Source organism: Eurosta solidaginis, chromosome 2 (genome assembly GCF_040869045.1).
Source record: "Eurosta solidaginis isolate ZX-2024a chromosome 2, ASM4086904v1, whole genome shotgun sequence".
In the NCBI taxonomy this organism is placed as follows: Eukaryota; Metazoa; Arthropoda; class Insecta; order Diptera; family Tephritidae; genus Eurosta; species Eurosta solidaginis.
In genome coordinates, this window is record NC_090320.1 from 75,942,095 (window position 1) to 75,968,921 (window position 26,827).

Below are 26,827 nucleotides of genomic sequence, written 5' to 3' on the forward strand. Positions count from 1 at the left end.
TTATCCACCACCTCAAACCGCGCGTTCGTGCCTTGCCTTTGGAGGTTTGGAACGACTTCCTCCAGCCACCGCAAGCTCGCGATGTTGTCGCACGCTATCATCTTCACACCATTATACCATCCCCCCGAATCAAAGGTTGGAAGGGGCTTACTTGGTTGTTCCCGCATCATCTTAAGCATTAAGCTAATAAGCTCCCTTTCCACAGATCTCCACCTTTCAGTAGTCATTTGTCCGAACGGACTGCTACGATCAACCAGCGCCACAGTCAGTGACTGCTTTGCCACATCACTCATCTTCTCGGGAAAAGCAGGAGTCTTAGTGTTATCTCCCTTTGGAACCTCCGAGAACACCGGAGTCTTCGCGTTAACTCCCTTTAGCGCCTCCGAGAAAGCCGGAGTCTTAGCGTTATCTCCCTTTGGCTTATCTCCTACTTCCGTAGTTGGAACTTCCCTCTGACTGGCAGCTTTCGAGGTAGTTGCTACCTCGCTATTGGAACCCATCTGTCTTACAGCTTTGGGCCTACTTGTCTTGTCTATGCGACTGCCCTGCCTCGCGGCTCTAGAACTGGGTCCTTTCTGCCTCTTGAAAGCAGGCTTGTCGCCTTCTGCCGAACGTTGCCTCTTCATTCTGCCATTCGACGCTTCTTCCTCCTCGTACCGGTTGCAGAACCGAGGGTTTCTCGCAGCAAACCTTTTGAACTGCCTTCGACCTACTTCTACCGCTTCATGGGCCCATTCCAAGCGCTCGATCTCCATTTCTGTTGGGTCGACCACTGCTCCCAAGCGTTGTACAATTCTTAGTGCTGCACGGTACTGCGAGAGAGCTCTTTTACTTCCTCTGCTTCGTACCCTTCTCCACTCTTCTACTCCGTTTTCATTTGTGTGCTTCTCCAGCACGGAGTTCATTGAATCAGCACTACTCTCGCTCCCCGAGTCCGACGCATCACTTAATTCGTATTTGTCGTCCTTGGATTGCGACTCAGTCCTCCTCTTTACATCCTCCTTATTACATTCAGGTAATGAGTTGTTCATCTTGGTCGTACGACCACCTGCCCGACAAGGCGGGCTCAGCGGTCCAGTATTATATACGGGGAAAGAACCGTCCGCCACAGCAGCGCCCCTTACTGCGGTAAGGCCCATAAATACTTCCCGAGATGGCCCGGTATCGGGAAGGCTCCGTTCGAATACAGCCGAATTTATCCCCTGGCTGCAAATCGTCCAATAGGCACGGTCCGCATAACACCCTGGATTAGGGGGTTGGCAGTTCTTGGTCACCGACATCCCGCCGCCCTCCTATGAGGCGAAACGGCGTAGATGTCAGTCCTAAACAGCTCCGCCTCATAGTCGGGCGCTATGGAGTTCGGCTAAGCCCTCACACCAACGACAAGGTGCCTACCCTAGTGAGGGTGGTACTCTGTACTTTTCTAAAATTTTTTATTATTTAAAATTGTCTTTTAGCAAATGGAGACAGAATCTGCTCACATATATTTTTTGAATTAATGAGTGAAATTTTAAAAATGTGACACAAAAGTCACAGGGTGAAAATTGCAACTCGTGCGTATGTTGGTTGTGTATTGTACGAGCAAACTCGCTTTGAGTGGGATGTATATATGTATTGAAACAAAAGCTACCAACGAAATAGAAATAGCGTCTGTATTTTTTGTATGTATGTATGTACATATATTCTAATGTTGTTGTTGTTGTAGCAGTGACATATATTCGAATCTTCGTGCACTAAGGAGATTTACGGCTGAATTCTGTATTTCAGTCTCATCTTAAGTTTCTAATTTGAGATCTTCCATTAGAGACAACTTTGTGACTTCAGATGATTTCGGTATTCAGTAAACGATATTTACAAAAATAATTCCCCACATCAACAAAACTCACCGAAAGGAGAATTTACTCATACATTGTACAAACACTGTATTTTGGCAACTCAACATTTGGTTTTAGTGCTGAGCTCCAAAAGGCTCCGCTCTCATTTATGTATAGAAAATTCCAAAGTGTGTAGGTTCGAATCCCAGTGACGGCACATTGAACTCGATTTTTTAAAATATTATTAATTTATTAATTTTTTCTTTGCTGATTTTAAATTATAGAAATGAAACACAATTTACACAAATTAGTGACTGCTTTTGTGAGACTGGAGACACCAGACAGCTTACAGAATAGCAAATTGTCTCTAAACTGATTTTCATCCCACATAGTCTCTAATAGTAACTGGAGACAGCTTACTGAATTCAGCTGGTAATCTATATTATATATATACATATATGTATTTCTTCTGCACGTGCGTTTGTCACCGAACTCCATCTAAACGACTGCACCGATTTTCAATAAATCTTATCAGTTAAAGCTCTAGGTGGAGATATACTATTAGTTACATGTATTTGGTAATAGTCTAGTTGAGGCTGCTAATACTCTACCAAAAATATCGAGAGAGGTGTCAAACGAAGCGTCTTGACATCAGTATTAATATTGCGAAGGCGGACACCGGGGGTGGAATTCAGAGTACTTTTGCGCAGAACACCTTTCTGAATTGGCGGCCTTCTGCCGCGCTTATAAAAAATTACCCTGGGTGGGTCCAAGGCCGGTTTGGAGACCAAAACTATATCCGCGCAAAACACTATGTTCACAATTTTTTTTGTGGGTACAGAACATTACAACAGCCATATGAAAATCGCCAACTTCAAATGAAAATATCTCCGGACAGAGATACAATTTTCGGATTATTGTTGTCGATATTAATACGCGTCTTCTGGCATCTCTCTCCATATTTTGGTAGCGTATTAGCAGTCGACCCTCAACTAGACTTTTACCATTTATAATTTATTTAATAATTTGGGAAAAATTCAACATAACATCAGGACGGACAAGGCGGCAGCTGTTTCGACTATACCTTGTAAATCTCTTCAAAGCATTTTCTCCCGCAAGAGTTTAATTTGAGTAATCTTTGATTTGAACCCGCACTTGTACGATGGTTGAAGTGTTACAAACGCATATAGATAACATAGGTTAATTCTTTCTAGTTCTATAAATAGAACAAAAGCAAAAATACAAGTTTCATACTTTCTCCATTCCATTCGCAAAACACAAATATGCAGATTTTAAAGATTGGCTAAAGAAATGTTTTTGATGTACAGTTGAGTCAACCTTACAGCTGAATCATCCTAGATGCATAGTGATATGCCGAAATTGCTCACAAATCACACAAGAAGATTGGGCATTGCGCATGTAAACATTAGATCAGCTGTTTCTTATGACGTATGAATTGACTCTTCCTTAGCTCTTTTTTTCTCGCTCTTTTTTTTAATCACTCAAGAGTGAACTATGACGTAGATGCGCAGAACGAAGCAATTTTGAACTCGTGAATGCGCAATCTGGGTAGGTGATTTGTGGAAATTGCTCACAAATCATACATAGAAGATTGCGCATTGAGCATGTAAACAAAAGATCAGTTTTTTCTCTCTTTCTTTCATTCGCTCAAGCAGTCAATGTGACGTAGGTGCGTCGCTTCCCAAGGCAAGTCGGCTCTATGTACCGGAGCGACTTGGGATTTTCCCCGATCAAGAAATGTCATTTCAGTGTAACCCCATTTAATTTGTTGCGTCCCTCCCACAAATTGCCATCCTCCCAGCAGCTCCTTGCAACGGGAATGCTCCATATTCACTTGCTCCGGGAAGGTATCGAACCCAATCCGGGTCCGTGCCCTGGCCCGATCCTGAGAAATGGTTTTGCTGCATCTGCCGGAAAAGAATCTTCTTATGGCGGTCATACTCTTGTCAGTGTGTCTCGTGTAAGGGATGGTTGAATCGGAAAGGTTGTTCTGGGCTAGATCCCAAAACCAGACGTTCAAGTAGGCTAGGTTGAACTGGCCGGTCCATGAGGACCTCACATAGACTGTTTGAGTCCGTAGTTTGTTTTAACGACAAAACTGAAAAACCCTATCAAAAACCAGGACCTATGTTATAAAATAACTCCGCCCTCTTGAGAAATACTAGAAGCTTCCTAGGACTTAAGCCACTTGCTGCTTCTAGATCTGACAGCGTTATCACTCCTAATAGCTGGAGTCTTAGCCTGGAAAGTGCAGGGCACGAGCACAGAACGTGCTCGATCGTTTCCTCCTCCAACCCGCACTTCCTACATCTGCTATCACTGACCAAGCCTAATTTAAAGGCATGTGACGCCAGAAGGCAGTGTCCAGTCAGAATACCCGTCATGGGTCTACAGTCCTCTCTTTTTAATGATAGAAGCAACTGTGCTAGTCTAAGGTTGTAAGACCTACACATAATCTTCGACACTTTACAGCCCCGCGCTTGAACCCACGCCATTCCCGCTTGGTCGATCATGTGCACCTCTCGCCTTCCCTTAATCTCGCCCAATCTAATTGGGACGTCTACGGAGCAAGCTTCAAGGGATGCACCCGTTTTAGCTATTTCGTCCGCTTTTTCATTCCTATCTATTCCCATATGCCCTGGGACCCAGTATAGATGTATGCTTCTCCCTGTCCCGATTCTCTCCAGAGACTGCTTACACTCTAACACGCATTTAGATGCTGTGCTATGCGAGATTATTGCCTTAATTGCTGCTTGAGTGTCAATATAAAAGTTAACACGGTTGCAGCTTAAGCTATTCTCTTCAAGGGTTTCTACTGCTTTGGTTACGGCTTATATTTCCGCTTGCAAAACGCTACAGTAATCCGGCAGCCTGTGGGATCTGCTAATTTCCGGACCAGCGCAGTATACCGCAGACCCTACTCCTTCCACTACTTTGGAACCATCGGTGTACACATGTATCGCCTCGTCCGCCATTTGCGCACCCTTGCGCCAACTGGCCACCTCTATTGTGGCCTTAAGATCTCCCTCGAAGCGCAGATAGGGAATCATGTAGTCTGTTCGTCTTGTGATTGATGACGCTATACTACTATGGCCATATGTTCGGCGCTCAAGCTGCCCCGAAGCACCGAGCCTGGTTGCGGTCATTAACGCTTTGTTCTTTGCTACCAGGTCTACAGATGGAATGTGTAGAATGGCATACAGCGGGGTTGTTTTCAGGGCTCCCGTAATGCTAAGCATCGATAGTCTGCATACCCCCTCTAATTTTTTGAGGTATGTTGTTTTTTGTGTGGCTTTCCACCAAACAAGAACTCCATAGTATAGAATAGGGCTTACAATCGCTGTAAAAACCCAATGAGAAGGAGAGGGCGATAGGCCGCACGTACACCCCAGCATTCTTTTACATGCATAGAGTGCCGTTGAGGCCTTCTTGACCTTCTCCTCCACGTTGAGCTTCCATGACAGCTTACTGTCTAGGATGATTCCTAGATATTTTGTGCAAGGTTTCTCCTGTAAGGTTATCCCTCCTAACTTAGGCCTGGTCCAATTTGGGACCTTGTACCTCTCTGTAAACAAGACCATATCCGTCTTCTCCGCATTGACTTTCAACCCGACATTAGATGTCCAGGTTGAATATCCCGAAGCGCCCAATCCATCAAAGAACTAATCGTTGGAAGGCACTTTCCACTTATGACAATTGCAACGTCATCTTCGTAAGCTGTAAGTTTTACGGGTCCCTCATCGAATTGCCTGAGCAGTTGGTTGATGACCAGCGTCCACAGCAGAGGTGATAGTACCCCTCCCTGCGGCGTGCCCCTGTCCACTGATTTCGTGGCCTCGTATAATCCCCATTGTGATGTAATCTTTCTGCAATTTAAAATGCAGCCGATCCATCTGATTAAGGCAGGATGTACTTTAATGTAATAAAGACCATCCATAATCGCCCATTTTGCAACATTATTGAAAGCCAAGGGACTTCTCTATGCTTATTACCACCCTATGCAATGCGGTGTCTACCGACTTGCCTTTGGTGTACGCATGCTGTGTTGTGGAGAGCAACTTTTCATCCACGTTGGACTTTACGTACACATCTATCAGCCTCTCAAAGGTTTTGAGCAGAAATGATGTTAAGCTAATGGGTCTATAGTCTTTGGGATACACGTGACCGATCTTCTCCGCCTTTGGTAGAAAAGCTACACGGGCAGTTCTACAAGAGTGCGGTACATGATTCAGTCTTATGCACCCATCGAATATTATTTTAAGCCATTCCACGACCGCCCTACTTGACACTTGTAGCATGGCCGGGAATATACCATCTGGGCCCGGCGATTTAAACTTAGAAAACGTCTTCACTGCCCACTCGATATTGGTATCGGCAACCAAGCCCGGCACTACTAGCTCCGTGATCGAAGCGTGAGTGAAGTCTGCTGGCTCTTCTAAACCGTCTCCCGATGGGAAACGTGTATCGAGAATCACCTCAAGGGATTCCTCACTATTACTTGACCATTCCCCGTTCTCTTTCTTTATTAGTCCCTGGACTATGTTTCCCTTTGCTAGGACTTTTTTCAACCGTGCTGTTTCGCTGGAGCACTCTATGTTCGTACAGAAACTTCTCCATGAGTTTCTCTCCGCCCTGGTAATTTCAGGCTTGTAGATCCTCAGTAGATCCCTGCGCTCGTCCCGACACGCTTCGCTTTCCGCGGTCTATGCGAGCTTAAACATTTCTTTTATCTGTCTTCTTAGAAGACTGAGCTCATTGCTCCACCATGGCGGCTTTGCTTTCCTCTGAATCTTCTTAGAGGGCAAGCTTTGTTATACGCAGTCATAAGCATCCTTGTTAGGAATTCATTCGACTCCTCCAGTTCCTCTACATTAGCAACCTCTTTGGGTTGTCCCAGTTTCGTTTCTACATGTTTCTGGAATTTAGTCCAATTCGTTGCCCTAGGGTTTCTAAAGGTTCCTCCCTTCTCTACCCTCTTTAGTGGGATGCTGAAGCTTATATACGCATGGTCGGAGAAGGATGGTCTATCGAGAACCATCCAATCATACCTTGATATATCACGCTCGGAGCTCAATGTAATATCCAGAACATTTCTGGATGTTGGACCAATGTATGTAGGGACATTTCCCCTGTTGGCTATCTGCAAATTGGTTTGCAGGATGTAAGAAAACAGAGATTCGCCTCTCTCGTTCTTATCTGCTCTTCCCCACGCATTGTGGTGCGCATTTGAATCTGCGCCTATGACCAACCGCCCTTTGCGCCCTTCTACCTGTACTAGCCTTTTGCACTCCATCGGTGGGACCTCCGCAGCATGGGCCATGTAGCAGGACGCCAGGATAAATGCCTGCTTATTCTTTTGCTCAACGGCCGCTACGAGATCCTCAGTGGTGTAATTAGGCAGCATATATGAATGGAGCTGTTTCCTTACCATTACTACAGCTCGTACCCGTCCTTCCGTCCACGGCTCCTGGATCAGTGCCACGTCAAACGAACCCTCCTCAAGGTTAGGAGGAGTTCGCTCGACGCCACTTTACTGTGTTAGAGGTTTATCTGTATGACTCGCAGCACCATTGGGCTGTTTGTCCCCCTCCAGCACCTTCGTCTTGACGTCGTCGTCCTCCCCTTGCCCTTTTGGTTTAGAGCATTCGAGGCCCCCTTCAGCCTATCGTGACTGTTGTGCCGTGTGTTCCTCTGTGCGAGTCACAGCACCATTTAGCGGTTGGTCCTCATCCAGCACGTTCGTGGTGACGTCGGGGACCTACACCTGTCTTTTTCCCCTTAGGCTTTTGAAGTCCTTTTCGACTTCGCCCACCTCTAGCATGTTAGGGTTTTTATCCTCGGAACTTCTTTTCCTGAGCCGCATGTAACTTTTTGCTAGTGACAAAGGACATTTTCCCAAGCTGCGTGTACAAAATATCCTCCGCCTGCTTGTTTATTTGGAAGATGTGGAACTGACCATCCTCGGTAGGCCGAGATACAGTAAGTACCTTCCAATCCTGTGTCGGTATGTTCGGGATTTACGCTTTATCCACCACCTCAAACCGCGCTCTCGTGCCTTGCCTTTGGAGGTTTGGAACCACCTCCTCCAGCCACCGCAAGCTCGCGGTGTTGTCGCACGCTATCATCTTCACACCATTATACCATCCCCCGAATCAAAGTTTGGAAGGGGCTTACTTGTTTGTTCCCGCATCATCTTAAGCATTAAGCTAATAAGCTCCCTTTCCACAGATCTCCACCTTTCAGTAGTCATTTGTCCGAAAGGACTGCTACGATCAACCAGCGCCACAGTCAGTGACTGCTTTGCCACATCACTCATCTTCTCGAGAAAAGCAGGATTCTTAGTGTTATCTACCTTTGGCACCTCCGAGAAAGCCGGAGTCTTAGCGTTATCTCCCTTTGGCTTATCTCCTACTTCCGTAGTTGGAACTTCCCTCTGACTCGCAGCTTTCGAGGTAGTTGCTACCTCGCTAATGGAGCCCATCTGTCTTACAGCTTTGGGCCTACTTGTCTTGTCTATGCGACTGCCCTGCCTCGCGCATCTAGGACTGGGTCCTTTCTGCCTCTTGAAAGCAGGCTTATCGCCTTCCGTCGAACGTTGCCTCTTCATTCTGCCATTCGACGCTTCTTCCTCCTCGTACCGGTTGCAAAACCGAGGGTTTCTCGCAGCAAACCTCTTGAACTGCCTTCGACCTACTTCTACCGCTTCATGGGCCCATTACAAGCGCTCGATCTCCACTTCTGTTGGGTCGACCACTGCTCCCAAGCGTTGTGCAATTCTTAGTGCTGCACGGTACTGCGAGAGAGCTCTTTTACTTCCTCTGCTCCGTACCCTTCTCCACTCTTCTACTCCGTTTTCATTTGTGTGCTTCTCCAACACGGAGTTCATTGAATGAGCACTACTCTCGCTCCCCGAGTCCGACGCATCGCTTAATTCCTATTTGTCGTCCTTGGATTGCGACTCAGTCCTCCTCTTTACATCGTCCTTATTACAATCAGGTAATGAGTCGTTCATCTTGGTCGTACGACCACCTGTCCGAAAAGGCAGACTCAGCGGTCCAGTATTATATACGGGGAAATAACGGTCCGCCACAGCAGCGCCCCTTACTGTGGTAAGGCCATCAATACTTCCCGAGGTGGCCCGGTATCGGGAAATCTCCGTTCGAATACAGCCGAATTTATCCCCTGGTTGCAAATCGTCCAATAGGCACGGTCCGTATAACACCCTGGATTAGGGGTTGGCAGTTCTTGGTCACCGACATCCCGCCGCCCTCCTATGAGGCGAAACGGCGTAGATGTCAGTCCTAAACAGCTCCGCCTCATAGTCGGGTGCTATGGAGTTCGGCTAAGCCCTCGCACCAACGACAAGGTGCCTACCCTAGTGAGGGAGACGTCCACGTAACTTCTATAAATCTTTTGTGGCTCCTTGCTGTTCACGCCGTAGGGCGTCACGTAGTCCACGCCTTAGCGGGGCGTGCTTTCTGCAAGGTCATTGAATCCGCCTCGGCGCGATTCATTCCCGCCGGGAAAATTCCCGAAATTCGGCCCCACTTCCCGGCAGAGGCCGCAAGTTTAGCGAGAGAACGTGACCTTATAAGACAGCTCGATCCCGGCGACCCCCAAATAAGGGATATAAACCAACGCATCAGATTGCTTGTGGATGAGCACAAGCGGGCGAAATGGGAGGAGCACTCAAGCGGTTGTAACCTTTCTGCCGGTGTAGGTAAACTTTGGCCTACCGAAAAGTCCCTATCGAATCCGTCTAAGCACAATGATAAAGTTTCCACCGCCTTTGGCGATAAAGTGCTGTCGGATCCGAAAAAAAGCGCGAGCGCTTTCTGCCGACAATATATAATGCATTCTACGGTCGACAAAGATAGACGGAGGGCCAACAGACACGCACATAAACATAAATACAGCGCTTCACCAATTACCATCACCGCCAAAAAGGTTGAAGATGCCATCGGTCTTGCTAAACCATCCAAAGCAGTGGGCCCAGACGGCATAGCCATGCTGATGCTTAAAAGCCTAGGGAAAGAGGGTTTCAAATATTTAGCACATGTCTTCAACCCGTCTCTTTCCACCTTTGTCATACCCGAAAAATGGAAAATGGCCAAGGTGGTCCCGCTACTAAAGCCTGGGAAACCAGCTAACATAGGATAGTCATATCGCCCGATATCTCTCCTATCGCCAGTAGCGAAGACGCTTGTGCCATTTTGCTCCCCTACTTCAAAGCAAATTTGCAGCTAGTCTGTCATCAGCATAGCAGATAAATTGCGGTTTAAATCAAAACCCCCACCATAGAACAGTACTCGTTGCGCCAGACCTATCAAAAGCTTTTGATACGGTCAACCATGGCACGTTACTGCAAGACCTGGAAGGGTCTACCCTTCCCCCATGTCTTAAAAGGTGGACCGCAAATTATCTGGGTGGTCGGCAGGTATCGGTGCAATTTAGAAACGAAATATCAAAACCAAGAAGAATTAATTAACGGGTGCCAAAGCGTGGTGTCCTATCCCCACTTTTGTTTAATTTCTACATATCTAAGATACCTTCGCCACCAGAAGGAGTTACTACCGTTTCCTACGCTGATGACTGCATAATAATGGCCACAGGCCCAGGCCCACAGATGGATGAGCTTTTCAACAGAATAAACGGCTACCTCCCTGATCTCTCCAGTTTTTTTGGCCTCGCGAAACCTAGCATTATCACCGACTAAATCCTCCACGACCTTATTTACAACATGGACGTCCCAAATGTCGACCATTTTGAACATCGACGTAGATGGCACTACGCTACCGACTGTCGTACACCCCAAAAGCTTGGGTGTGACGTTTGATCAGGATCTACATTTTGGTGAGCATGCAGCCGCAATTGTACCGAAAATCCAGAGCCGTAATAAAATCTTCTTGCTGGCAGTACTTGGGGAAAAGACAAAGAAACGCTCATTACAACATACAAAGCAATTGGCCAGCCGATTGCATGCTACGCGTCCCCTATATGGTCGACAAGCCTAAAAACTACTCACTGGAAAAAGCTACAGGCGTGCCAAAATACTGCTCTCAGAACCGCCACGGGCTGTCTTCTTATGTCCTCAGAACACCATCTACATAATGAGGCGAGAATACTTCCCATTAGGGAGAGAAATGAAGTGCTAATCAAACAGTTTATGTTGAATACCCAAAAACCTGGGCATCCCAACAGACATCTGATTGATGAGTCTATACCGCCCATGGGCTTATGGAGTAATCTCCGTAAGTATTATGAGGAAATGCGGCACCTGAGAACTCAGCCGTATGAAGCAAAAAAACACAAGCAGGTCCTTAGTGAACTCCACAAATAGGCGTCAGACCTTTATGCCAGGAATTGCCCGGTGAATCCAGTACTCAAAGAACAGTACCCAAAACTTGCGGAAGAGGAACGCATACTCCCCAGGGAAACGCAAGTCACTCGTAACAGGGACATAAAAAATGTATGCCCCGCTTGCAATGTGTCCGCACATGACACCAACCATCTCTTTAACTGTAATGTGGAACCAACGCCTCTAACACCCTTCTCATTGTGGTTGTTGTGGTAATTTTTTACGTTTTGTTACTCACGAGTGGACTGCATAAATTCAGAACTACGCCGGTTCAATGTTGGTTGAATACTTTTTTAAACTCGTCTTTTATTTCTTCTTTCTTACATTCTAAGAATACATTTTTACATATCTGTTGGCGTCTATTTTATGCAAGGTTGTATTGATGAGTATTATAACATAGTTAATTCATGTATACTTGATTAATTTCATATTAGATTAATTTGATGTACTATAAACAATGACGAATGCAAACATACCGGCCTCCTTGAAAGGGATCCACTTTCAAAGTTCCAAAAACAATGGACACAACTTTATTATAGGTCGCTTAAGTATACCCGTTGCCGTTTTTTACTGAAACAACTCTTACAAACCCTTCTTTTCCAGGATATGTTTCTACTACTTGCCCTATAGCCCATTTTGTTGGTGGAAGTGTTTCATCTTTTATAATGACCATATCACCTACTTTAATATTTTTAAGCTTTTGAGCCCATTTTGGCCTTTGTTGCGGTTGACTGATGTATTCTAAAGACCATTTTTTCCAAAATTGTTGTACTAATCGTTATATATACTGCCAGCGATTTAACATGTTTACCTTAGTTGAGGTAAAATCCGTATCCCCTTCAAATTTAAGGCAAATCCGTCGTGAGTTTAAATAACATTCTATCTGACATAATACAGTGTACATTTCTTCGAAAGTAACTGCACAATCTCCAAGAACTCGCCTTAAATGATGTTTAGTACTCTTCACTCCTGCTTCCCACATACCGCCGAAATGAGGACCACTAGGAGGTATAAAATGTCACTGGATTTGTTGTTCTGACATTGACTTATTAATTGCATTCCTAAAATACCCTTCTTGTAAAAAATTCCAAATCTCTTTTAATTGATGATTGCTACCTACAAAATTTGTCCCGGTATCTGAATATACATGTATGGGTTTTCCCCTTCTAGATAAAAATCTACGAAAAATTGCAAGAAATGTTGCAGTTGACAATTCGGAAACTAACTCTAAATGTATTGCCTTTGTCACAACACATACAAAAACTGCTATCCAACACCTATAGAGTTTACTACCTCTACCTCTCCAAGACTTCACCTGTACTGGACCTGCAAAATCCACGCCAGTATTAACAAATGCTGACGCTGGCTCAACCCGATATTTGGTAAACAACTCATCTGTTGCTGGAATGGTTTTGCTCTAAACCACATATATTGTACACATTGATAGATAGATACACTGCTTTATTATCTTTACGATACCTGGAATCCAATATTTCAAACCAAGTAAATATTGCATATGTCGACTACCTGCGTGTAAATACTTATTGTGATAATATCTAACCAAAAGTTTTGTAAAAAACACTTTCTTTACAAAGAATTAACGGATGTTTTTGATCATACGCTATATTCGCGTTTTGAACCCTACCACCTACGCGCAACAATTGATTTTGATCTACAAATGCTGTCAGAGCAAACAGCTTGTGTTTCACTGGAAGCGATTTACCCAGTGACAATGTTGAAATTTCTGCCGAAAATGTCTCCATTTGAGCCTTATTAACTAAAATATCATGCGCATTATTTAACTCAGCTACACCTAAATTCCCTGTTGTGCTCTTAGATGTAGATTGCTTGCAGTTTCCTACGAATCTTAGTATAGAAGCTGTAACAAACAGTAATTTACTAAAACTGGAATAACGCTCAAACAAATCGATATAATTTACTTCTGAAATATGACAGACTTCAACATATCTTTCTTCTAAATATGGTGTATTGATTGGGTTCATTACAGGTTGTTCAAGTTCGTCCCTCTTTCGTAATACATTGGGCCCTTGCCACCACAGATTGTTGTCAATCAATTGGGTTACATTAATACCTCGTGTTGCTAAATCAGCTGGGTTTTGCTGTGATGAAATATGATACCAAAATTGACCAGGTATGAGGTCAATAATATATGAAGTACGATTAGCTATAAAAGTTTTCCAACGCCGTGGAAAATCGCTTAGTCAAGCAAACAGAATAGTTGAATCTGTATAACCACACAGAGTAAGTTGGTCAACATCAAGAATTTATTTAATTTTGACAATGAGTTTTGTCATAAGTTGTGCAGCGCATAACTCAAGTCTAGGTAAAGAAATTTGCTTGATAGGTGCTACACGGTTGTTGGAAGCTATGAGATTCGTTGATATAGAGCCATCCGAATGATAAACCTTTAAATACACAGCTGTTAATATACTAACTCAGACGCATCAGCGAATCCGTGCAGCTCAATTAATGCGCCTTTATTATACTCCATCCATCTAGGAATGCGTATAATACAAATACCATGAATATTGAATCTTAACTCGCACCAATTTGTATATATGTCGTGAGGCAATTCATCATCCCATCCAATGGCTTTCAACCATAGCCTCTGCATAAAAAGTTTCAGCGAAATTACTACTGGAGACAACCATCCTAGCGGGTCAAATATCCTTGATATGTCTGACAATACTGTGCGTTTTGTTACGCGCGTTTGTAATTCATTTAAGGTAACACTATATCTAAAAGAATCACATTTTGTATCCCATAACAACCCTAATGTTTTTATTGTCTGAGTATCATCAATAATTGTCTCTTCTGATAATTCTCTATAAATTGGATTGCTGCTTGCCATAAATTGATCTGAGTTTGAACACCACTTGCGTAAATGAAAACCTGCTTGCATTAATAATCTGCAAATATCCTCCTTAATTGCAATAGCCGAATCTAGATCTTCTGCGCAAAACATGAAATCGTCTACATAAAAACAATTTATTATTGCTTGGCTCGCCCTTGGAAGCAAATCTGTATTTTCAATACCTATTTGCTTCAGAGTTCTAGTTGCTAGAAAAGATGCACAGGATGTACCATATTCAAATTGTATGCTTCTATTTCATTGTTAACATTATTCCTCCAAAATATGCGCTGATAACATCTATCATTTTCATGGACCAGTATTTGCCTATACATTTTTTCTATGTCACTAATAATTGAAATAAATCTTTTTGTAACGGATATCCTACCAGCAACTGATCATTAAGTGACTTGCCATTAGTTGATTTGCATGACGCATCAAACACTACTCTAATTTTGGTTGTTGTACTACTTGGTTTAAATACTGCATTATGTGGCAGATAATATTCATTTTGTATATCCGTTTCTGCAACTCTTTCCATATGATTCATCATAACATATTCATTCATGAATTGTTTGTAATCTTCCTCTATTTTACCATTCTTACGAAACCTTGATTCCATTAAACACAACCTCTTCAATGCTGCTGATTTCGAGTTACCAAACTCGATATTTGATTCTTTAAAAGGTAATCGAACTACGTACCTACCATTAGTTTCTCGTATAGTATTTTGTAAATAATAGGGGGACTCATGCAAGCATATAAACTTATAAGGTGTAAAATTATATCCATTTACACACGCTGTTATATGAACGCACCTAGTAATACTCTTGATAAACTTGATTGTTTATCAGCTGTATTATTGCCAAACAAAATTTTTTTGATTGTTATACAAATTAAAAAATGCCAAAATTAAGTGAAAAATCAAAACTAAAACGCCTTTACTTGCTGGTGTTGGAGATTTTTGATGAAAATGCCTGCTGTAATGTCTGCAAGGTTGCATTCCTTTGTGTTTACCGCGTTTACACAATAGGGGGACTCATGATAGCATATAAACTTATAAGGTGTAAAATTATATCCATTTACACACGCGGTTATATGAACGCACCTAGTAATACTCTTGATAAACTTGATTGTTTTTCAGCTGTATTATTGCCAAAAAAAATTTTTTGATTGTTATACAAATTAAAAAATACCAAGATTAAGTGAAAAATCAAAACTAAAACGCCTTTACTTGCTGATGTTGGAGATTTCTGATGAAAATGCCGGCTGTAATGTCTGCAAGGTTGCATACCTTTGAGTTTACCGCGTTTACACAATGAAATGTGCGCGTAAATTTATACAAATTGTGTAAATGATTTTTCATACAAAATTTGACAGCTCGTGCGTAAACTAGATAGATTTATACGTTTACACACTTTATAAGGCATTTATACGGTTACATGAGTCCCCCTAATGAAATTTGCGCGTACATTTATACAAATTGTGTAAATGATTTTTCATACAAAATTTGACAGTTCGTTTACGCACTAGATAAATTTATACGTTTACACACTTTATAAGGCATTTATACGGTTACATGAGTCCCCCTAATGATCTTCTGCCCGTTGTTCTTCACTTGTTAAAACCTGATTTGATGGCGGAGTTTCTTCAACTTCCCAGAATTTTTGCAATTCCTTGCCTAAATCAACAGATGCATGAGCAACAAATATTTTAAATGATTGACTTGATTCAACCGTTCCAAGCAAAACCTAACCAAATATTGTTTCGATTGCTGTAGGTGATCCGTTTGGATGAACTTCCTTACCCCTCAGAACACAATCTGCAAAAACATCTGAACCTAAAATAATGTCAACACTACCTAACCGGCGTTTGCTTAAATTTGTCACTTTGATATATGGCATGATTTTTTCCACATGGGATACATTGCCTAAATTGTGACGAATAAACTTTTGGCTGTGATTGCCGACGATAAATGAATCTTGTTTGCGTTTTATTTAAATTTGTTGTATGGCTACTTTCTAATTCAAAAATGCGCTGCTCTAAAAATTGCATTAGTTGCTTAAATGTTCCACCCTTTTCGGAACTCCTAAATCTGAACCAAAGAGTCAAAATGTCAGGGTCAAGTTTCTTTTCAAACAAATACAGCAGCATTGTATCCCATTGGTCAACTGCCTCTCCTAAAGCCTTCAACGCCATTGTACAGGTTTACAAGTATGATATGTATGAGAGGGAAACAATTTCTTTCCCTTTCTAACACACGGCAGTTTGACACTTCGGTCAGTGTCAAACTAGCGTGGAACCCAGTGGAACCTTCGTGGAACATGCGTTTTGACACTGAACGAAGTGTCAAAATTACCGGGGTTGCTTCGTCGAAAGCGACACAGGGAAGCAAAAAAGGGATCGGAATATTAGATATGGGTTGCTGTGATGGTAAATTTTTTGAACGAATTTAGTATGAAAATGTAGTGCGCCTATATGGGTCCTACAGAAAATTATACAAAAGTCTTGAATTGGGATATCTGAGGACGCGTAGTTATTCCAGTATTAAGAATACAAACACGGGTGCTAAGTTTTTCTACCCGTTTAAAAGTTCTCCGTGAAAAACAGTTTGAAACCGAGGTCGACTGCAATAACCCGTCCAAAAATGTGGAAAGAGAAATGAAAAGATGCGTTTTGTCCTGTTATCAATAGTCCAAAGGCAAAAAAGTATTCGAATTATTGGAAGCGAGGCAAAAACGCGTCTATTATAATATACTATATTATAATGTACTATAGTACCTCCCCCGACGGTTTTGGTCGTGTTTTAGCAATCGTCCCCGTAATAAAGTATCACAATTTGTTAATTAAAATTGTCCAAAACATATGGATTTTAAAGAGGGATGTAATTAAGTGCTCGTTTGAAAGCAAATAAGGGAATTTCTTTGTAATTTTACGATAAAAATTTTACGCAGTTTTCGTTAGCAGGTACTACACTTTTCTTGGACCTAAGAAGTACAACAGTGCCAAATAGCATCCACAAAAAAACGAACAAGAACAAGCATTTTATCAGGTGAGCGTGGCTGTGTATGTGCGTGCTGCTACATATCCTACTTGTAGACCTGTACTATGTTCAACGCATTGATGCCCTCTGTTTAGGCAGGACGCCTAACTTTTCCGCATCTGATTGCGGTCCCCCCAATGCAACTCTGCAAATCGATACTCGATTCTCGACTTAATTTATAACCACCCACACCATCGCCGCCACATGCATGTACATGCACGTGTATATGTGCTTTTTTGTCAGCACTCATGCATATGCATGTCGGGGTTGATGTGTGGGTGCCTTTCCCTTCCAAAACGGAGGATTTTGCGGGTCAACGGTTGTAGCTTTCTATACAACCGGCCTCTTAGATTTTAGCCGTCAACCAGCTCACATTTTCCGCCAACGATCTCTGCCGTTTTCCTGCCAATATATATTCAGGTAATATTGTAACCAGGTTATTCTTTATATTCAACCAATAAATCACATCCATTATAACGACACATCTCGTCTTCTCTTATTTATTTTCAAATACACCCATTCCCATTGAGATCGACCCCGGTGCGCCCACCACTCAGGAGCATACGCATCCCGGCCGAACATTTGGTCCTATCTCACCAGGAATTTGAAAATACAGCACCTAAATTACAGTCCACAAGAAAAGATCATAGCTGACCGCACAAATCGCAGGAATTGCCATACAAAGTTTTCCGGAGAATTTTGTCACAATCTTCAGTTGGACCACCAAAAATTGGAAGGTTATATATACTTATATCACAGCGTGCAAAACCACCGCCAAACAAAAGTAAGTGCAATATTTCTTGCCATAATTTTTTTTGGTTATAATAAAAATAAATTTATTATATTTATTTGCTGACCACTTTATGGATTTTTTTATAAATGTTAGTTTTTTATTAAGCTGATGCGGTCTGATGTGCGCACATCAGACCGCATCAGCTTAATAAAAAACTAACATTTATAAAAATAAACAAAATTGTGTAAAAGATCTTTATTCTAAGTGCCACACGCGTAATGATTGTTTCAAAAATAAAAAATAAGTACAAATGCGATACAACGTTTTTTTTTTGAGTCCTTGTGACAATCTGGTCTGTCCCCACACCAGCGGTAAGGCTCACCGGATACAGCACAAGGAAGAGGTGCACAAAACCTCACTTTCATATAAACTTTCAAGCCATTCTATTGCGGCATTGTTCCTTTTTTGCATCACGTTAATTTCACTAGCTTTTCTAATAAATTTTTGTTACACAGTTTTTTCGTTTTTGCACAAGATTTATCCCACGTTTTTACACTTTTCGTCGAGTTCATATCAGCGCGCGCACTTATTATACAATACAATCTAACTTTGAAGTGGCGAGTGGCCCCCCTTTATTTACACAAAAGACATTGGTGTTGCTCCCCTCTGTTTTACGGCACAAAATAATCTGCAAAGTCAGAAGATTAAACAAATTCAAAGCAATAAATACAAGTTTCTCGTATTTAATTGTTATTGGTTGGATGCGGCTCTGCACACAATAAACACTCTTGCAATACAGCAAAAAGAGTTGGAAGCTAAGTGGGAAAAAGCAGAGACCGCCCTCGATGAGTTACTTGACTCTGACACGCTTGAAACAAAAAAGATTTCAGCGGTCAAGATCAAGCATAAGGCGGCATATGCCGTATTCCTGAGATGCATGTCGAACATGGCTGAAATTCAAACTAAGTTGAAGGAGGAAAAAGATAGGGCAGTTCGACCTGAGGGAGAACGCGCGCGCGAACATAGTATCCGCCTGCCAGCTTGCGATACTGAGGTATTCAAGGGAGACTACCTATCTTGGCCAACGTTTCGTGACCTGTTCACGGTCATCTATAAAAATAACAGTCGCCTAATCCCGGTATAAAAGTTGTTCCACCTTAACCAAAAAACTCAAGGCGAGGCAAAGGACATTGTCAAGAAATGACCTTTGACAAATGAAGGCTTCGAAACAACCTGGAAAAACCTATGTGAGAGATATGAGAATAAACGGATTCTCGTAAACTCACAACTACAAATTTTGTTTAATCTAAAAAAGATAGATAGCGAGTACGGCAGCTCAACCAAAACCTTACAGCGCGACATAAATAATTATTTAGCATCCTTAAAACCCATCAGATTGATGTTTTAAATTGGGATGCGATTATTACTTATTTATGTTCGACAAAATTACCTGAAAATACGTTGGCTCTATGGGAGCAGAGCATTGACCACAAAACGAACATATCCAAGTGGGAGGATATGGACAAATTCTTGTCTAATCGTTTTCAGACACTTGAAACAGTGTCTGGTTTTACAGGGAATGCCACTTCTAAAGTGGAAAAATCAAATGCGTTGCGACAATCGACAGAAACCTCTACGAAAAGACTTGGTGCTTTTCAAACAAAAGTATCCAAGCAAACAACAAAATCAATGTGTAAAATGTGCAAATCTACGGAGCACAGATTACGCAACTGTTCACGCTTTTGCGATGTAACCCCGGTAGAAAGGATTAAATTCGTTAAATCTACAAATGGCTGTCTGAACTGTTTATCCCCAGGACACATAATGACGAGGTGCACCAGTTCGTACAACTGTTCCAATAACACTCTCGTCACCACACGCTCCTGCATGCGGACACACTTCAGCAACCGGCACTGCGCAATCCTTTCAAAAATGCGGATAATACCCCATCAACTTCGGCACAGGTACGGAAAAGACATGAGTCGGGACAACCACCTTCCTCTACGAACCAGAATGTCAAATCCTGCCATGCCAATTCCAGCACAGGTGTGCTATTAGGAACTGCTCGCGTACACATTCACCATAATGATACCGACTTCTCCGCGCGGGCATTAATTGATTCTGGGCCTGAATGTTCCTTTATAACTGAAAGACTGAAACGCAGAAACAATTTGCCAGCGAGGAAAATGCATGCCCAGGTTTCAGGCATCACAAATGCGGTGTCAGCTCAGGTGAAAGAAGCATCCAACATCGAATTACGTTCACCAGTGGATCCCTGCTTCAGCCTGACTACACCCGTACTAGTTCTATCGAAACTCACTGGGAATCTTCCATCCTGCCATATCAACGCAATGACTATGCAGGCATTCCCAGACTTGGTTTTGGCAGACAAGAGGTTCTACGTCAACGAAGACGTAGACCTCATACTTGGCGGAGACATATATCCCCAAATTATAATGAGCGGTATAAAAAAGAATGTGCTAAACACACTCTTAGCCCAAGAGACAGTGTTCGGTTGGATACTAACCGGTCGTATCGAATCAGCGAATCCAACGAAGAGAATTATGTCTTTCTACAACGAGGTTGCGTTAGACAACCAACTCAAAGCTTTCTGGGAGGTAGAAAATGTACCCAAAAACAAAATATTAAACGAAGAGGAGAGGTATTGCGAAAAATTATTTAAATAAACAACGAAACGTGATGAAGATGGAAGATACACCGTGTCACTACCATTCAGGCAGGATTACCCTAATAATATTAATTTAGGACCATCCCTGAAGCGAGCATGCTCTCAATTTTTCCGGAATGAGGGGCGGCTAATAAAAAAACACAGAATTAGGTAAAGAGTATGTTCGAGTGTTGTCGGAATATGAAACGCTCGGACATATGAGAAAAATAAAAAACAATATCCTATCCGACGATTCGGATAATTATTTCCTGCCCCACCACGCCGTTATTAAAGCAGAAAGTACCACGACAAAGGTACGCATAGTATTTAATGCCTCGAGCCCTACCGCCAACGGTAATAGCTTAAACGATGTTCTCCTCCCAGGCCCAGTTATAAAAGCCGATTTACCCATATTAATCTTACGATGGAGACTATACCGTTTCGTCTTCAATAGCGACATCGAAAAGATGTATTGTCAAATTTGGGTGAACGAAAATCACACCAAATTTCAACGCATTGTGTATCGCACTTCTCCGAATGACCCTATTAGTCTCTGCGAATTAAAGACGGTTACCTTCGAAGTGAACTGCGCTCCATATCTCGCGATAAGAACGCTTCTACAACTGGCAGACGACGTATCAAATTCACACCATACAGCGGCTAGCATACTGCGAGAATACATGTATGTAGATGACGTGCTAGCGGGTGGTCATACGATCACATCGACCATTAAAGCCAGAGATGCAATTCGTCAAGTCCTACACTCAGCGGGCTTTCCACTTCGCAAATGGACATCCAATTCAGAGAACATTCTAAGGGACATCCCCACAGCAGACCTCCTCAGTGAAAACTTCCTGGCATTCGAAGATACCAGTTCAGTGAAAGCATTAGGCATTCGATGGAATGCCCACTCAGATGTATTTTATTTTAAAGCAGGGACGCTGGACAATCCCGAAAACATTACGAAGCGAGCGATATTATCGGCAATCGCCAAACTTTCCGATCCATTAGGGTGGCTGGCACCAATGGTCATTGTGGCAAAAATACTCATGCAGAGTGTTTGGTTAGAAGGCACCACTTGGGACGAACCAGTATCGACCAGTACCTTGGAAAAATGGAAAACCTTCACCGGCCAATACCATGAGATCGATAAAATAAGGATACCTAGATGGGTCAACCATTTTCCAGTAACCGACATCGAGATCCATGGATTTTGTGACGCATCCGAGAAGGCTTATGCAGCAGCCGTTTACATGCGCGTCAAAACGGATGATGATGTCTGCATAAACCTGCTTCTAGCCAAAACCCGAGTAGCCCCAGTGAAAACTCTTTCTCTTCCACGATTGGAACTTTGCGGAGCCGTGATGTTAGCGGAAATAACCGAATCAATTTTCAGGAACCTTAAATTGGGACTAGCGAAAGTCCACTTTTGGACTGAATCAACTATCGTACTCCCATGGATACGAAAGCCGCCCTGTTCCTGGTCAACCTTCGTCGCACATCGGATCACCAAGATCATCGACATGGTCGAAAATAAGGACTGGTTGCATGTCAATTCAGAATCAAACCCAGCAGATTTAGGTAGCAGAGGATTACCTGCGTCTGACTTGGTCAACAATTCGTTGTAGTGGCAGGGACCTTCTTGGCTGCAAGAAGACAATTCCCACTGGCCAGCACAAGATACCGAATATAACACGTCTATTGAGGAAAATCGTGTAAAGGCTCATGCAACGTCAGTAAATAACAGCCCTAACATCCTTGATAGGTTCTCAGACTTTTCAAGGGCGTTTCGGGTCATATCATAAATTTTTCGCTTTTTCTGCAGAACACATCCAAAAACTAAAGTTTCCTTCAATAGGCAGTCTCACTCAATAGCACCTGATGAAATCGAAACTACAACACAAAGATTGATAGCTTATGCCAAACGAAATACTATCAAGCAGAGTATGCCAAATTGAAATCAGGAAAACCAATTCATGGGAAGAGTGAGATTTTACCCTTAAACCCATTCATCGATACTGAAGGTATAATCAGAACTGGTGGTAGGATTGACAACGAACGTCACCCCATTATCCTGCCGTACACTTGTAGGCTAACCAGACTCCTAGTTGAATTTATACATAAGATCTCCCTCCGTGGAGAAAACCAGCTGATGCTGCACTTTATTCGCACTCAGTACTGGATACCGCGTGTTAAAAACAAGATTAGATCTGTCATCCACAATTGTAAAGTCTGTACTATTTACAAGAAGCGGGCATAAACTCAACTCATGGGAATCCTTCCAAAGGAGCGCAACACCTTTGCTAGGGCCTTCACAAATACAGGGGTAGATTTTGCCGGACCATTTGACATAAAGTCTTACCGAGGTAGAGGGTGTAGGATTTCAAAGGGATATGTCTGTTTGTTCGTCTGCTTTTCGACGAAAGCTATTCATCTTGGAGCGACAAACGACCTTAGTACCGGGTCCTTCCTGGCTGCCTTCGCCAGATTTGTATCCAGACGAGGATGCCCAAAAAAAGTCTACTCCGACAATGGTACTAACATTGTCAGAGCTTCGCGATCCTTAAGATCGGAGTTCAAGGCATTTCTGCGGGAAGCAAGGAACGACACAATGAGTAAATAAAGCCATCAAACTCTCGCGTGGCATTTCATATCCCCAGGTGCTCCTCACATGGGAGGCTTGTGGGAAGCAGGGGTAAAGAGTTTTAAAACCCATTATAAGAAAATCGCGCCCGGCGACTCTCCTATGCCGAATAGAGGCATGACTTAACTCCAGACCACTGAGTCCCTTGTCCAATGAACCTTCCGACCTGGAGCCGCTTACTCCAGGCCACTTTCTCGTGGGTGGGCATCTGTTACCCGAACTCGACTGTGACGAGAATCCTGCCTCAATCATCAGCAAATGGCAGAAAATAAAGGCCCTGCACCACACTTTCTGCAAAAGATGGAAATCGGAATATCTCACCGAGATTCAGAAAGGATACAAGTGGAAACATCCACAATCTAATCTAAAACCCGGAGACCTAGTTGTTATCAAAGAGTGGAGAATCGTCAGCGCACACCCAGGCTCTGATAACCGTGTGCGTGTTGTTGACGTCCATACAACCAAGGGACAAATAACTAGACCAATTACGAAATTTGTACTCCTTCTGTCCCACGACAAGGAGGAGGAAATGTAAGGAGCCAAATTCCGCCCTACAAAACACAAAATTTTATTTCCCCAGATTACCTAAAACCAGAGGCCCACGGTTAGTGATAGCACTCAAAGCATCCTCAGGAACCCGCGTCTTCATGTCTCTCTATCCCTAAGCCTGTGTTTCTCCGGAGCCATATATTATAATCAACCCCCGGGTCTCATGAGGGTGCGAGTCTATCGGAGGGAAACCTTAAAACTTACTACGCTATGGCAATGGGGTAAGGGAGCGCGGGACATAAAGACACGTTCAACCACGCGCCGTGATGCCCCGCTATCCCTAAGCTTGTGTCTCTCCCGAGGCCCTAATTATAATCAACCCCCGGTCTCGTGATGGTGCGAGTCTACCGGAGGGCGATCCTACATCTTACTATAAGATGGCAATGGGGAAGAAGAGCGCGGGACATGAAGACGCATTTCAACTATGCGCCGCGATGCCCCGCTACTCCTGAATGTGTTTTCTCTCGAGCCATGTATATCGTTTTTTTTTTCTTTTTGTTCTCTACCCCCGGTCTCGTGTCGAGTCTACCGGGGGGAATCCTAAACCTTACTATTGGTGGGCAATGGGGAAAGGGAGCGAGATGCACGAAGACACGGGAGAGCTTACCAAAAGCTCGCAAACAAATCAAAAGAATTTTCTAGGTTTTTAATAATACTAACCGGGGGCCCCCTGAACAGAAAACCCCACAATTCACTCGCTCGCCCAGAGCGAGGGCACCAGAAAACCCCGCAATTCACTTGTTATCTCAGAACGAGGACACCAGAAAAGCCTACCGCATAAGGGCGAACCGATCTGCCACAGAATCTAAGGGCCTTCGGCCTTTTATATTTTCAAACTTCCAACAAATCAACCCAAATTCCTTCGCTCACCCCGAGCAAGGACCACAGAACACCTACGCACTCTGCCAAAGGCGCGAGGCCAGCAGAATTTACCAAAATTCATCCCCTTACCCGGAGCGCGGATCAGAGGACATCTACGGTTCGGAATTGTGACACATCATTTAGGTAAGACTCCAAGTACCAGTGTTCATACGAGGAACTGTAGTTAGAATCATCAACTGTGTTAAATGTTCCCGTAATTTAATTTAACTCGCCACTTTGAAAATGTCTTCTAGATACATATAATTACATTGACATTTAGATAGATTCCTGTTGAAAAGGGAAGCTCGAAGTTGCTTCAGCTCAGCTGTTTGGTCAGAACATTAACTGAAGTTTGAACTTTGAAAATATATTTAAATCACTTAGCCATAAGCGCAATGTAACCCTGCCTTTATGGAAACTCAAGCCATAAACAGTGCCGGTATGAAATTAAGTGTCACCATACTTGGTTTGAAAATGTGTCGACCCGAAAACTGTTATATTATTAGTTATTATTATTCTATTTTTTGGTTTTGGGTGAACCTTTCGGTTATGAATTCGTGATAAAACATTTCATCACTACTTAGCTGCCAATACAGGCATTAGTTTGTTAGGACTTCATCTCTTTTCCTGCAGTGAGTGTCCGTATGGATGCATATTTATGTATTTTACATTCATAACTTCTATCTCCGATAGCGCCCAAGATATTATTAAAAAACTCACCGATCGCTTATTACCATTCCTGATCTATGATTTCTTCTATTTCATTGGTTAGAGATGAGTATGTTAAAGCAAAACAAACAGCTTCAGCTTCATAGGGGTAAAAGTTGGCAAAGCAGAGCATCCATACGATAACGCCGAAAATTTGGATAATCGAAAAAACATGTTCAATTAAGGACTAAATAAAAGAAATAAGAGATATCTATTTCCTTAAAAGAATACTACAAAATATATACCATGAACCGCGATCATCCAATCGGCGCGCATCTCAGCAAAATAGGACAATATTTCCACGCGCACCCATTTCAGAGTGTTTGGCATTGGATAAATTATTGGACACATAATCCGTGATGTTAGCGATTGGTTGTCCTTCAGCAGGCGAATGTTAATTACGATAACCACTGATACCATTGCGATTAAAAATTATTTTTATTGTTTTATCCCTACAACGATTGGCGCTATTGAAACATGTCCCACCGCCATGAATCAATTGAATGCCACCTCATTGAAAAATTCATTATATTTAACATCAGAGAATTCACCCAATGTTACGGTACACAAGGCACTTTGTACAGTTTTAACAAGTTCCTTATTCCCATCGATGTGCATTAGTAGATCATATGCCACAGCCCCATCGGTCTGCATTAAGATGGAGTCATTGGTGCCGTATGTCGTATCGCTGTATCCGTATCCCTAACGTAATCAGCTGTTTATCGTTACGACGGTAAACCAAAACCCAATTGGTTGGCTACGATACGGTTACGACCTTAGCGGCACCAATAATCGATTGCATTGATTCTCATAAGGTTGGTCGAATCAGCTGTTAAAAGGTTACCGATACGGTTACCGATAAAGCAGCAATGTCTCCGGCTTAAGTAGATCATATGCCTCAGCCCAGTTATCACAATTATCTGTTGTTAATATACCAAATTCCACACCTTTTACACTTCCTGCTTTCATTACATTTTAAATTCTTTAGCTAATACTTCGGGATGTGAAGGAACGTCGTCATTATTATAGACATGTAATTTGTAAAATGATTATTATGCGGCACTGGAACATGCTTTGATTTTGGTTTGTATTCTATACTGTCCTCACCCTTCATCGGTATACGACATGTACCATATACACGACTAAATTGTGAATTATCCAATTCAAGTTTACCCACTTTAGAAATGGGAATCTCACCGGCATCAATGATTTGCTTATAACATGCCAAACCATGTACAACTTTACCGGCATAGTTTAAATATGAATTATCATTGTCGAAACGTTGTGGTGGAAAGGTCATGGCTGGACTAACATATACCGTAACTGGATCACGATATTGTAGGTAGGCAGTACGCAAACGTCTTCCAACTAACCAATTTTCTGCACATTTTTCTACCGTTTCAAGCAATGCTTGCAATTGAGCGCCTTCGCCAGTTTAAAATTTTTTGACGGCTTCTGTAGCTGCGTTTAGTGCGCTTCATTTAGAAGCGGTTCAACTGTTTTAAAAAAGAAGGTCTTCAAAGTATCTTTGAGTGGGAAGGCGGGATAACGTAAGA

At 42.7% G+C, this 26,827-nt stretch overlaps 1 protein-coding gene across 1 annotated transcript in view; it reads right to left on the reverse strand.

Moving 5' to 3' along the window:
• Window positions 1-25,315, reverse strand: part of mRpS18B (mitochondrial ribosomal protein S18B) — a 38,405-nt gene extending 13,090 nt beyond the window's left edge. The window contains exon 1 of the mRNA XM_067765780.1: window positions 25,284-25,315. Coding sequence (XP_067621881.1) covers window positions 25,284-25,300 — 17 coding nt within the window. The 5' untranslated portion in view covers window positions 25,301-25,315. The remainder of the gene's footprint in view (window positions 1-25,283) is intronic.
• Window positions 25,316-26,827: the final 1,512 nt, after the last annotated feature.